This window comes from Zingiber officinale, chromosome 10B (genome assembly GCF_018446385.1).
Source record: "Zingiber officinale cultivar Zhangliang chromosome 10B, Zo_v1.1, whole genome shotgun sequence".
Classification (NCBI taxonomy): Eukaryota; Viridiplantae; Streptophyta; class Magnoliopsida; order Zingiberales; family Zingiberaceae; genus Zingiber; species Zingiber officinale.
In genome coordinates this window covers 8566962-8580168 of record NC_056005.1, presented here as the reverse complement: position 1 = coordinate 8580168, position 13207 = coordinate 8566962, and the positions used below count along the sequence as shown (strand labels likewise).

Genomic DNA, 13207 nt, shown 5'->3' with positions numbered 1-13207 from the left:
TTTACCATTGATTATTTCATAAACAAAATGTAATGAGAAAAGCATGATTATTTATATTGTGGCATGCTGTTAAGTCAAATAATATAAAATAGAACATCAATATTTTGGTTTCCTTTGTGTTTTATTAATTTTAAACTCGGTTTCAAATAATATTATCCTAAAATTTATTAATATATAGAGAGTGATAAGGAAGCATAATGTAACTTGATGCCTACCTTTGAAAGTGATCCATCAGTAGAGTTGTTATCTTAATGCCTTACTGCACTAATTTGCTGTTGGTGTATCGTGGGACCTCTCTTTTAGCATTTTAATTATTGTGAAAAAGAATATTTTATTTGTGCCATTCAAGAAAAGATCAAAGCAATAAAATGAAGAAAATTTTGTTTACATCTTGTTCAGTTAAGTAACCTCTTGTGGCGCATCAATGAAACATGAACAGGCTCTTCTCTTGCCTAAAAATCTCTTTCGTCAGGTTGAATTATAGTTCATCTTTTTCCACTTTCTTTCCTTGTTCAAGACGTTGAACACGCGAGTGAAAGAAACCTGCAGTCAATCATGGCAAGCTAATTAGTCAATGGAAGATAACGCAAGGCACCAAATGAATGCTATCAACAATGGCATGCTTAGAAATCTAATAGCTGCAAAGAAAGTCTTTCTCTGAATGGTCTTTTTTTAGCCAGTATATTTGTTAAGCATGACAAATCCCTGGTGCAAACTTCTATTCTCTAAGTAGACGACAGTGAGTGATCATTACTCTTCCAGTATGATGTTCAACTTGGTAGAGTAGTTTGTAACTCTTGTAACCAAATTGGATATATCGGAAATTGATGTTCTTTCGGACTATACAAGTAACTATTAGTACTTTCTACTTTGAAGAAGAAAGAAACATAGTTTAAGGATCAACAAACTTAAAAAAGTAATTAAATCTGAGACATATGACTCAGTGCAAATGACATTAGATAAATCATTTAAAAGTGATCGAGTATGTTTTCGGATAGAATGCTAGTTGATCAGCACTCTTGGCATTCTGTTTGAGGATATAAAATGGGCTTATGATGCTTAAAGCATGATAGGTTGTTTTTATACCTTTGGAGAGCTGAGACATTCATCAAAACTTCAAAACTTAGCTCAACAATGCCACCTTTGGGTGTCGCCGCTAAGAGCTTCACTTGGTATGTGCTTGCTTGAGCTTGACAGACTCTGTATGAACAAAGTCCAAGCCAAAGCTTTACTGCTTAATGAACCAGTTCTATATAATCAAGTTCTGTAACTGAGTCAGAGTCCATAGTTCATTCTTTCAGTCTCTGAAGTGGAGCATGCAGACCAAGCTCCTAGAGACAATACTACTTTTTCATGGCAAACAACACAAAGTTTATTTAAAATCTGTACTCTTGCACCACAGTGCAAGATTGGTCACTCCATCGCACATATATATAGTTTCGCTAACTAGCTGTTCATGCCTTTAGCCAGCAATTTGCACGAGCCTAGTCTGCGCCTTCTTGTCCTGCTTCTTGGGCACGGTCACCACCAGCACTCCATTCTCCAGCTTGGCCTTCATCTCCTCAGTGTTGGCGTCCTGAGGTAACCTTATGCTGCGAAAGAACTTGTCGTGGTTGCGTTCCAAACGGTGCCACTTATCTCCTTTCTCTTCACTCACCTTAGCTCTTTGTGCGCTTATCTTGAGGACCTTCTCTTCTTCCACCTCAATGCTCACCTCCTCCTTCTTCACTCCAGGGAAGTCCGCCAGGAAGACATGGTGGTCCGCAGTCTCCTTCCAATCCATGCTCACGGCGGCGGAGGCTGTAGGAAGGGCTAGCGTGGTGGTAGCAAACGAGAAGCCTTCGCAGGCATCCCAGATGTCAAGCGACATGGGATCCTGGGAAGCAGCAGCTGGCTTGTTAGTCTTACGACCGAATAAGCTGGGGAAGATCGACATCTATGGACAAATGTACTGATTGTTGGATAAGTAATTGCAGGGTGGAGGAAAGTTGCTGATGTATTTATAGGGATAGGAAAGACATGTCTCATAGACTCAAAATATTATGATGAATTATAAAGAGAAAGCTAGTGAGAAATGTTGTTTGGTAAACAGACTGCACAAGTAGGTCTCTCTAGAAACAGAGGGAATCTGATAAATGGATAGCTTTGGATTGAAGCTCAGAATATTTTCCCTCCGACGGTGAGGAATTATATTCTTTATGAGTAGGGCAGTGCAACTTCTAGTGGAAGGTAGGAATATTGTGTAGATGATGTGAATTAATTCAAGAGAAATATTAATCAACCCAAATTCGAATATCATTATTCATTAAGGATAAATATCAACGCATGCATTAACACACTCCTATAGACAATTCATATAGATAAGCTATTCTACAGTAAATTCAGCTTTCATCTAGTATTGAAGACTGTCATGTAGCATAAGAATCCATAGCACAATGGAAGACTAACTCAAATGAACAAGCCGCAATGTAAGGACTAACACAACTTCTTGTTGTTATTGTATTGAAAGGAAACCAAGTTGCTTATATACCTGGTATATATATATGCATAGAGAAAAGATATTTGATCTCGGCGGTAATAAAAAGTTGATAAACACGATGGACCAACAACGATATGACATGAAAAATAAATTGTATACAAGGGGCTGCAAATGGAGCATATGCCTTAGTTACCAGCTTGATCTTGAGATGTATTACACTCCTCTAGCAGGCTGATGATACTATGCTCAGGTGCGCTGAGAGAGGAGGATATGTGTCGCTTGGCTGGATTTGGCATTGGCTTTGTTCCATCTCGAGATTCAAGGCATGATGCATCTTTAACGACGGGTAAATCTGCCTTGGCGCGACCAGTGATGGATGTCCTCCTTTCTTTCCATATTCTTCCATCCTGAAACAATAGCAAATGTAGGGAATGAACGCAAACAAGAGGAACAACACGAGCAGGTTTCTGAATAAAATGAGTAGGTTGTTCATGCAAAATCCTTGCTGATTGAAGCATGCAGCCCTCTAAATTTATGCATCCTATCAACAAATACTATTTTTCATATGAATGAAAAAGATTGTCACACGAGACCAACAGGTTCAACAATCTAATAGAAAGTTAGCAATTGTCATTCTGAACTTCAATATTTTGGCGTAGTCCAGTCTTCCAACTACAAAATGTTAACAAATAATAAATTTTAAAAATATATATAGATATATATACAAACTGTTAAACAAACTACATGGACAAGATATAACTTTCAAGGTAGTTATTTCCATGTCTCTGGGCAATGCAATAAACTTTCTAAATGTTGAATCGTTAAAGGAAGCTTTTAATATTAAAGACCATTTCAAAACTAGTTATTCAGTGACCAACACTTTTTAAGTTTTCCATGGCTGTTTTAACAAAAGATGTTGCCATAATATTCATGCAAGCTTCCTATGGGATCTGAGGGAGAAAAATATACTGCAAAATTGCTTTTCTTAACCATGCCAAGTTAGGCATAAAGATTATTCTATGTGATTGACTTTATTTCCCGATTACCCCATCCATCAATACACAAACACAATAGATGTGGCTAAGATACACTGAACGTGTACTATGGTTTTATTGATATAGGCATCTATGTACTGCACATGAGTAAGCAAGCCTATACAATTACAAGCATTCAATCAAGCGATATAGAATCATAGATGAGCTAAAACCCACAAGGACAACAAATAAGTTGTTCCTATCCAAATTTGAGGTTTGTGATAAAAATATAAAATTCTAGTGACCAACTAATCAAATACAACCGAGAGGCTTGGAACTTCTAGTGACTCTTGCAATTTCTTGCGAACAATGAAAACTTTTACGAAATTAAAGAGACTTCTCAAGCTTCAACTTTCAATTGTGGAACTGTTGGACTTTATATTACTTCCCAAATAGGTTCATCATTATCCAAACTATGCTGAGTTTTGGAATCATTTTTCCTGTGCTTATATACATTTTACAGGAAGCAACCACTTGTCTCCATCAGTTACCCTTCAAACCGATGGCCTATGTCTAGACTTAGTTATTATGTATTACTGAGGTAGAAAAGTAGGAAAACAAAATTTTGTTGCTATGTAGTGAGAAGCAAAATCCAAACTTGAGTAAATGTAGCTTAGCTGCTTAATGGAAGATAGATTTTTTAGTATTCATAAGTCAATATTCAATAATGAAACAACAACTTTCATGTCTGTAAAGTCAGATATTTCGAGAGAGCAAAAAGATATGAAACAAAAAAAATTGTACTATATGTTAGTTTTTCTTGATAAGGGTGTGAAAATGATAAAATAAGTAAAGGGGCTATATAAATGCATCTTTTCTAGATGTTGTCACATCAACCCTGAATTGTTAAAAAAGAAACATATCCCTTTCTCCTCAATGTAATCCACCATTAGTTCTAGTGCCAGCAAAATTCCATATTCTTGCAAACAGAGATAAAATTGTAACAAGTTCATGAATATCGCAGTGTAAGAAGATTTTTCTGCACTCAAAAAGTTCCAAATTCTCACTGAAAGAAAATCCTTGAACACTGATAAAATCATAATATGTTTATCACTCAGTTGAAAGAAATCATTGACACTTTGCAAAATAATAATAATAATAATAATAATAAATCATTACACCAAAACTGAAACTGAATTCCTACAGCAACTTAAAGCTATTTTATCTGCTCCATCATTAACACACACCAACCTAGATATCAGTCTCCTTCAAAATTGATGGTTTGGACGCTCATGAATGATGGTCCATCAATTGCTACATCTAAATCTTTGAGAAATTAAATCTCATCTACAGCTTCACAGATTAGTATATAGTCAGTTAGATGCATTTCCACTGGTATTTATAAAGTCAATAACAATAGTAAACATTCTTTGAAATGTTGGTATACCTCAATACGGGAAGGTATTGCATACTAGTACAACCTTATTTCACGCAACATTCTATTGCTATAGTGATGATTAGGGGTAGGTTAGTCACTAAAAATTGTATAAAAAATGCTGATAACAAAACTTGGGTAAACTAAATCTAATAACTTTCCTCTAACTGCATTTTTAAATTAAGCATAAATGTTTGGTGAAGTGCAATATGCAAAAATCGACATCTCCAGATGCATGGGAACCAATAACTGATTGACAATATCCATAATCTGGGGGCAATAAATGACAAATTCTAAAATATTACTTCAATATGTTGGCTTTTTTAAATAAAAAATCACCATGAAAATTTAAGATTCAGTCTCTGTCTGATAGAAAAGAAAAGCAACTCATCCTTATCTGAATATTACTGACATGGCATATGAGCAATACCAATTTACAATGGTAGATTAATCATTAATCTAATTATTCTTCGTGAATATTGAAGCCACCTACATTTATTATTGAAGGTTCTGGCAGTGGGCATGCAACTGGTTGATCATAGACTATTGGCTCGGATGGGTGCTCCACTGGTTTAAACTCCACTGCTTCTTCAAATCCATGGTTCACAGCAGTATGAACAGCACTAACTTCCTCTATGATTGGTGCCGATGAGGTCCTAACATCCTAGTCCAGAGAAATATACATTTAAACTTTAGAGCAAGGAGACAATATAATTTCCATGATAGAGTAGAACAGCTTAATAAGAGATCCAATTATTCAAAAATATCACCTCCAAACAACAAAAGAGAGAGATTTTTTAGAAACAACTTATCAAGAGAAAAATGAGGACATCAAGATCAGAGTCCTGTCATCCGCATACAAGCATTTGAACTTCGAATTTATATAGCAGTAGCATATTGGAGAGGTGGTTCCTATAGTTTGGGAAAATCCACTTAGAGCCTCTTTAAGTTTTAAAATTTTTAAAGAATCTACGCAACAGCTCACTCAACTAAGAGAAAGTGGTAGGCATTATTTCAATGCATTTGCCATAGTTCAGTACGTTTCAATTAAAGTGAACAGGATCTAGTTCAGGTGATGCCTGCTTTGTTTATGACCTATGATTAATCTATGATAATTCAACATCTCCAGTGATTTTCCAATAAGTCTACGGCAACTAGCTTTCTCATCTCATGGCAATATTCCAACAAGTCTCTAATGGTGCTTTAGAAAGTTCGTGCCTATGATAAAAACAACCCATAACATTTCATTTTCTGGCCAATTGTAGCTGACTAACGCCAAATACATTCCGTCATCATAAGCTGTGTTTATCTCAACTATTTGGGTCTCATCCTTCCATTGAGTCAATGCAAGGTTATATTCTAAGCCTCAAAGACATTCATATGATCAAATTTCACTTTCTATCTCTGTCGAGTAGTTTATCAAGAGTGCCCCTACAATTTTGAAATAACGAAGAAAGCTAGAGGAGTTACCCTAAACCATAAAGAGTGCCAACCACAATATGTTGGTTTCATAGTTCCAGTTTTGTGTGTCCATGCATGTGGAAAGTCAAAATAAGTTCAAACAAACAAGCATATTGCAACTATCTTTATTTTAAAGGAGCCTTGTGATTTCAAGACTAAAATAGATGTAGCTCTTTGACATAAACGACATCAAGGATTGTTAAGGAAAGATGATAAATTTGTGTTGAATTCATCAAGAATATGTGGTTAAAATGAGTCTTTTTTCTTGTCAACTTAGCTTTTAGGATAAGTGGTAGTCAACCAACTTTGACATGTGAAGACAGAATGAGGTAATTGTTCAAATTCTGCTTGTCTCACTATTATGCACTTGTAGTTCATGTTTTAGATTTGGGCTAGTCGAATTTAGTATCTAGGGCCAACCGCTCATCACAGGTGAGTGTCATATATGGATTGATCTTTTTCCTAACATTTTAGTTGTTGGAGTAAGTGGTTATACAATCAGCTTGTATAGACCTAGTAATTAGAATAAAAAGTGAAAATATTTCAAGAAACTTATCTAGAGAACCATCACATTAGCCTATGTGAGAAAATATAACATTTAAAAACCAGAAAAGGGAAAAAAAAACACACGACTTTATAGGACGAACTGAAGAGAACATCAAAGAAATTATAGTGCAAGCTCTTCTCTTTTTTTCCCCAAAAAATCACATATAAGTTGTATAGTAAATAGCGAATATATGTAGACGGAAAACAAACATCTCTAATCTGAAAGCTTGATCTATCAACATAGTAGATCCACAACTATCAAAATCACGCCCCAAAATGTTAGAATCTGTTTCCAGCATCACGAATGTCAAAAATTCAAACCTCACTGGAACAAATACGCGAAATAAGTCAAACGCAAACGTCGACCCCCAAAAAATATCGACAAGTATCATCCACAAGTCATCAGCATCAACAAAAAATTGCAGAACATAAAATATCCGGCAGGTATAAGATCCAGCCAGAACAAGATTCGACTTTTGGAAGGTTCAGGAACTCACAGTGGCGCTTTGCGCTCGGCGGTGCCCCCATCCGCCAGAAATCCGAGAAAAAATCCCCACCATCGCCTTCCCTTCGTTCTCCGCCTCCGCCTCCGCCTCGAAAGCACCTGCGCGGCTAGAAAGAAACTAAACTGCGTGAATTGTGATAGAAGGGCTCGAGGTGGAAGTAAAAGCAACAAAGAACCGCGCGGCATGTGCGACGGCGGTGACGCAACTCGACGGCGGTAGTTAACCCGAGCTTAGAAGAGATCACGTCACCGCTTTTATGTGGAGGTGAGTTTACTCGCCCAAAAGGTAACGCTAGAATCTAGATTACTCTTCTTGACTTCTTCCATTGCCCACCCCCGTTTTTTTTTTTTTTTTTTTTTTTTTTTTTTTTTTTCAGTTGAAATGTTTTTATTTACTTTCGAAATTTAGGGGGTGTTTGATTTGTGTTTTCCACATTGTTTTCTATTTTTATTTTTTGAGAAAATGGAAAACGTATTTGGTTTGTGTTTTTCACATTCATTTTTAAGAAAATGAGAGAGCGTTTTCTAAGAAAACGAAAAACACAGAAAAATCATTTTCTGAAAAACAAAAAATACACGTTTTTCAAAAAATAAAAATAAAAATGGGACAAACCAAACACACCCTTACCTTTCTTGTTTTTAAACGTATACCCACACGATTATGTTAGCCCGCGAACGAAACATGCGTCAATGCTACTCAGTGCCACTTTTTCAATTAGATATTGTCTTTAACATAGTTAGATTGTAGTGTTTAAGTTAAATAATTTTTTTAAAAAAATTAAGAGGTATATAATTTAGGATGATTAATAATATTTTTATTTATTTATTTTTTTTAATTTCTAAATTGAGTCAATTAAATTTTACTTTTAAAATTTAAAAATTTGATTATAATTGATCCTGTCCGAACGATAAACCAACGGACGCTGGACACGTGGCGCTCTCCCAACTGCTGACGTAGATCTCCGACCGGTCGTACGGACCTCCGATGAACCTGCAAGGAAGCCGGGCCGGGAAGGAGTTCCCGGCGGCGACCCTCCGACGCTCAAGTCAGGCAAGTGGATAACAAAGAAGTGGCTCTCAATATCAGAGAATGCGTGATCTCGTGAATGCGTACCTCCGGTGAAGTGTGAGACCCTTTAAATAGAGCTGCGAAGAGGCTCACGCACACATACCGAGGTGAGTACGTGTCCTCTGCCCATACCTCAGCATGAGTTTGTCAGAAGAGCTTATCTGACATCATACTGCTACAGTCCAAGCACGCCTCTGATGGGACAGCGGAACCCTCTGTCATAAGATCCTGCGTATGGTCTGATCGTCGAATGTGCCCGCTGTCAGAAGATGTTCCCTTGACCTTTTCTCCTTTTACGCCATTCCGAGCGTCCGGGCGGCCGGCAGTTCTCTCACGTCCGGCCGGTCGTAAGTGTTGGTCCGCTCGGGAGATTCCCAGTCGTGCGCTCTGTGGACTGTTCGCAGTGTTGCTACTTTATGTCTTTGGCCGAGCGGGCTACCCGCTCGGCCATACGACCCTGTACAACATGAGCGTCGGGACCCCGACTCCCCGCCGGGGTGCCTTTGCTTTCATCTAGACCCCGGTCGGCCGGTCAGTCAACCCTTATCCGATCGGTCTTTCGACCTTTTGACTTCCACGTGGCGTTGACTTCCCGGAACGGGGGTTCCCTGTTCTTACAGCCGGATCACTTGCCTCCCCTTCAAGTCTAGTCGAAGGAGGCGATTAGTCCGACTGACTGGACGATTGTTTTGCCGAGCGGCTCATCCAAGAACCCATCCTTCACTCGGTCGATGTGGTGCTGACTACGGCCTCAGTCAACGCCACCATCCCTCGGATCTCCTCGGAATTCGCGCCAATCTTCGTCATTAAGGCCAAGCACGCGCTCTGTGCCTCGATAAGGCGCTTATTAAATGCTCTCCCGTGGTGGAATGCCACATGGCATTGCTGTCGTCAGCGTACGGCGGCGGCGCCGCGGGTGATGAGACCGAGGCGGTTCGAAATGAACGGCGCGATGCGTGCTCCGATTCTCGCGACCTGGATCCGACGGTGGAGGCCGCTCGGGCTCCACCCTATAAAAGCTCCGCTTTCTCCCTTCGCCGCATTCTTGTTCTTGCGTGCCTCACAGCTTCTCGCTCTCAGTTCTCCGGCGACCCAGCTCCTTTGCTCTCCGACGATCTTCGGTGTTCTTCCTTCGATCCTCCTCTTCGTTATAAGGTTCTCCTATTTTCTCTCCTGGGTTCTGGTGTTTTCTTTGCATTTATTTCCCAAGTTTTCGTCCTCGGGGTACTGTTTCGTTGCCATCTTCTTCCTTTCATCCTCTTTCGTCTTTTTTGGTTTCGTCCGCTAGTACAATGGCTAGCTCTTCCCAGCCACAAGACCAAGCCCTCGACCCATGGTATACCACCATGGAGTCGCGCTTCGATCGGCGCGACGCCGACACTCTGATAGATAGTTTTGACATCCCCTCCGACCTTGAAATCATCCTACCCACAGATTCCGCTCGGCCACACAAACCGCCGCGCGGAGCTTTTTGTGTTTTCCGCGACCAGTTTACAGCCGGTCTGCGATTTCCGATCCATCCCTTCTTTGTAGAAGTTTGCAACTTTTTCGGCATTCCGCTCGGAAGCCTAGTCCCCAATACCTTCCGCCTCCTATGCGGCATTGTCGTCTTATTCAAGATCCATAACATTCCCCTCCGACCGGAGGTCTTCTATTATTTCTATTACCCTAAACAGTCCAAGCCGGGCACTTACATGTTCTAGGCTCGGCCCGACTTAGTTTTCTTCAATAAACTTCCTTCTTCCAATAAACATTGGAAAGAATTTTACTTTTATATTCGCCTTCCCGAGCGAGCTACCTTCCGAACGCAATGGCAGGTCGAACATCCTCTCTCCCCAAAACTCAAAAGGTTCAAGACCCGGCCGGATTATCTCCACGCCGCCAACATGCTTGCCGGTCTGCGGTTTGACATCAACAAATTCCTTCCAGAAGGGGTTATGTACATATTCGGCTTGAGTCCGATCAGAACCCCCCTTCCGAGCGGCTTCGGTAAGAATTTTACCGTGTGCATTCGTTTTAATTGTTAACTGATTTTCTCTGTTTTCCTTTGCAGCGAACATTGTCATGGAGTCGGTGATGGCTGGAATTCTGAAGAGGAAGGCGGCGGCGCTCGAAGCCGCGGCTGCAAAAGAGATGGAGACACTGGGTATCCAGCCGGTCAGCTCCAATGAAGGGGAGAGCGAGACAAACGCTGAGGCGTCGGCCGCTCAGGCTTCTATCCAGGAGCCAGCGGCTTACACAACTGCTAGTCGGGAGCCTTCCGTCCGGGAGGAGGGCTCGGTGCAAGAAGAAGAGCGCCCGCTTCGACAAAAAAGACGCCGGGCGGAAATGCCACTCCGCTCGGCTACTTCTGCGATCCATCCATCCGAGCGGGCCACCGCCGCTTCTCGAGGCAAAGCGCCAGAGATTGAGGCGATTTCGTCCGATCGGACTCCGTCCCAAATTGACGCGTCTGCGGACCCTCTTGAGGCCGTTCTAGTCAGCGTCCTTCCGCCCGCTCCCCGCCAAGTCCATCGTTCTACAATTTTGTCCCAGTTTTCTGCACTGGCTTCCGCTCCTTCTCCGGCTTCTGCCCAGACGACCCCCAGTTGGCGCCGCACCGTCCGAGTCTCACTCCACCTCCTGACCGAAGAATTGTTGTCCGAGGCCGATCGACCAACCGCGCCCGAGCACATGATCACAATGAAGGGGCCCTTAGCTGAAATGTGGGCCGACGCTCGAGCGCGTGTGGTGCTGATTCCTCTCAACAACTTAGCCAATAGCCACATGCAGCAGGCTACTGGGTAAGTGCGTTTTCTTCCGAGTTCTTTATGCATTTTTGCCGATCGGCCACTAACAACTTCTCTTTTTCTTTTTTGTCAGAGATGGGTGGAGGAGATTGCTGTCTCCAACCGTCTGGCCATGGTGGACGAAGAATTAAGGAGATTAAAGAGTGCGGGAGGCGCACCTTCTCAGGGTCCAACTTATGCCGAGCTGCAAAAAGAGCTCAAAAGGACCCAGGATTTGTTGGAGGCCGAACGAAAGAAGACGGCCGACCAGGCGCACAATCTGGCTGAGCTTGATCGCGTGAATAAATCACTGGATCACAAGATAAGCCTGGCAACCGAGCGGAAGAACATGGCAATCTCCGATCTGGAGAAGAAGAATGTAGAGGCTCGGGGGCTGGAGCAAAAAGTTAAAGAGCTGATGGAGCAGCTCGATGGAGAAAAGGCGGGCCGCTCGGCCAATGCAATTAAGCACAAGGACGAACTGAAAACTCTGCAGGAGTCCCTCGCCGCCTCCCAAGTGGCCTTCAAAGAAATATCAAGAGGCAGAGCTTGGCCGAGTCGCAACCTTGAGGCTAAACTAGATCCGTTCGGCCAAATTTTCAGAGAAAGTCTACGAACGGATGTACACTGCCTTTGACCTTGCTATGACCGCCACCACAACATATTTGAAGTCCAAGGGTCTTCTTCCCGACTCTGCTCTCATCTCGGCCGCAGATCAAGTGGCGCTCCTTGACAACATCCCGAAGGATCTTTACGATTATCTAGAATAGAAGTTTATATGTAATTCGGCCGCTCGGCTAAAAATGGTCAATATTTTGTAATTCAGGCGCTCGACCTTAAGGTTTTAAATGCTATCCTTTCGCTTGCTTTTTCATTTATTAATCAGTATGTGTGCTAGCCGCTCGGATTATCAACTACCGTTCGTATTCCCCTAATTCTCCTTGTCATTCGCCTTTCCTCCCACCTTTCTCGTGTTCGAAAGGGATTTTTACGAAGTCGTTTGGATAGCTAGTCCGCTCGGCTGAATATATCCTGTTTCGCAAACGGGATTTCCGCCGGACATTTACGAAGTGCTTTTGGTTAGTTGACCGATCGACCAAATTGACTCACAAAGTCCCTCTTTATGTCTCCTTCCGCTCGGAGGGTTTATAGTCGCCGGCTCGACTCTCGATTTTTAACATCGGAGCTCGACAATCTTCCGCTCGGAGGGTTTATAGTTGCCGGCTCGACTCTCGATTTTTAATGTCGGAGCTCGACGGTCTTCCGCTCGGAGGATTTATAGTCGCCGACTCGACTCTCGATTTTTAACGTCGGAGCTCGACGGTCTTCCGCTCGGAGGGTTTATAGTCGCCGGCTCGACTCTCGATTTTTAACGTCGGATCTCGACGGTCTTCCACTCGGAGGATTTATAGTCGCCGGCTCGACTCTCGATATTTAACGTCGGAGCTCGACGGTCTTCCGCTCGGATGATTTATAGTCGTCGGCTCGACTCTCGATATTTAACGTCGGAGCTCGACGGTCTTCCGCTCGGAGGGTTTATAGTCGCCGACTCGACTCTCGATATTTAACGTCGGAGCTCGACGGTCTTCCGCTCGGAGGGTTTATAGTCGCCGACTCGACTCTCGATATTTAACGTCGGAGCTCGACGGTCTTCCGCTCGGATGATTTATAGTCGCCGGCTCGACTCTCGATATTTAACGTCGGAGCTCGACGGTCTTCCGCTCGGAGGGTTTATAGTTGCCGACTCGACTCTCGATATTTAACGTCGGAGCTCGACGGTCTTCCGCTCGGAGGGTTCATAGTCGCCGGCTCGACTCTCGATATTTAACGTCGGAGCTCGACGGTCTTCCGTTCGGATGATTTATAGTCGCCGGCTCAACTCTCGATATTTAACGTCGGAGCTCGATGGTCTTCCGCTCGGAGGGTTTATAGTCGTCGGCTCGACTCTCGATATTTAACGTCGGAGCTCG

At 42.2% G+C, this 13207-nt stretch overlaps 2 protein-coding genes across 2 annotated transcripts; both read right to left on the bottom strand.

The window, feature by feature from the left end:
- Positions 1 to 317: 317 nt before the first annotated feature.
- On the bottom strand, positions 318 to 7610 carry LOC122029600. The gene is made up of 4 exons (XM_042588662.1): positions 7393 to 7610; positions 5382 to 5552; positions 2673 to 2886; positions 318 to 543 (listed from the first exon to the last, which is right to left on the bottom strand). The coding sequence occupies exons 1-4, from the start codon at positions 7453 to 7455 to the stop codon at positions 479 to 481; spliced, it is 513 nt and encodes a 170-aa protein (XP_042444596.1). The 5' UTR covers positions 7456 to 7610; the 3' UTR covers positions 318 to 478.
- On the bottom strand, positions 1272 to 2058 carry LOC122029601 (18.1 kDa class I heat shock protein-like). The gene has a single exon (XM_042588663.1). The coding sequence runs from the start codon at positions 1934 to 1936 to the stop codon at positions 1463 to 1465; it is 474 nt and encodes a 157-aa protein (XP_042444597.1). The 5' UTR covers positions 1937 to 2058; the 3' UTR covers positions 1272 to 1462.
- Positions 7611 to 13207: the final 5597 nt, after the last annotated feature.

What these genes read in the sequence shown, in the direction of transcription:
- LOC122029601 (XM_042588663.1), bottom strand. Translation starts at nt 1,936, where the DNA reads ATGTCGATCTTCCCCAGCTTATTCGGTCGTAAGACTAACAAGCCAGCT.
- LOC122029600 (XM_042588662.1), bottom strand. Translation starts at nt 7,455, where the DNA reads ATGGTGGGGATTTTTTCTCGGATTTCTGGCGGATGGGGGCACCGCCGA. An exon ending in GCCGAGCGCAAAGCGCCACT is followed by an intron (nt 5,553 to 7,392) that starts GTGAGTTCCTGA and finishes TCTCTGGACTAG; the next exon opens with GATGTTAGGACCTCATCGGC. An exon ending in CAGAACCTTCAATAATAAAT is followed by an intron (nt 2,887 to 5,381) that starts GTAGGTGGCTTC and finishes CTATTGTTTCAG; the next exon opens with GATGGAAGAATATGGAAAGA.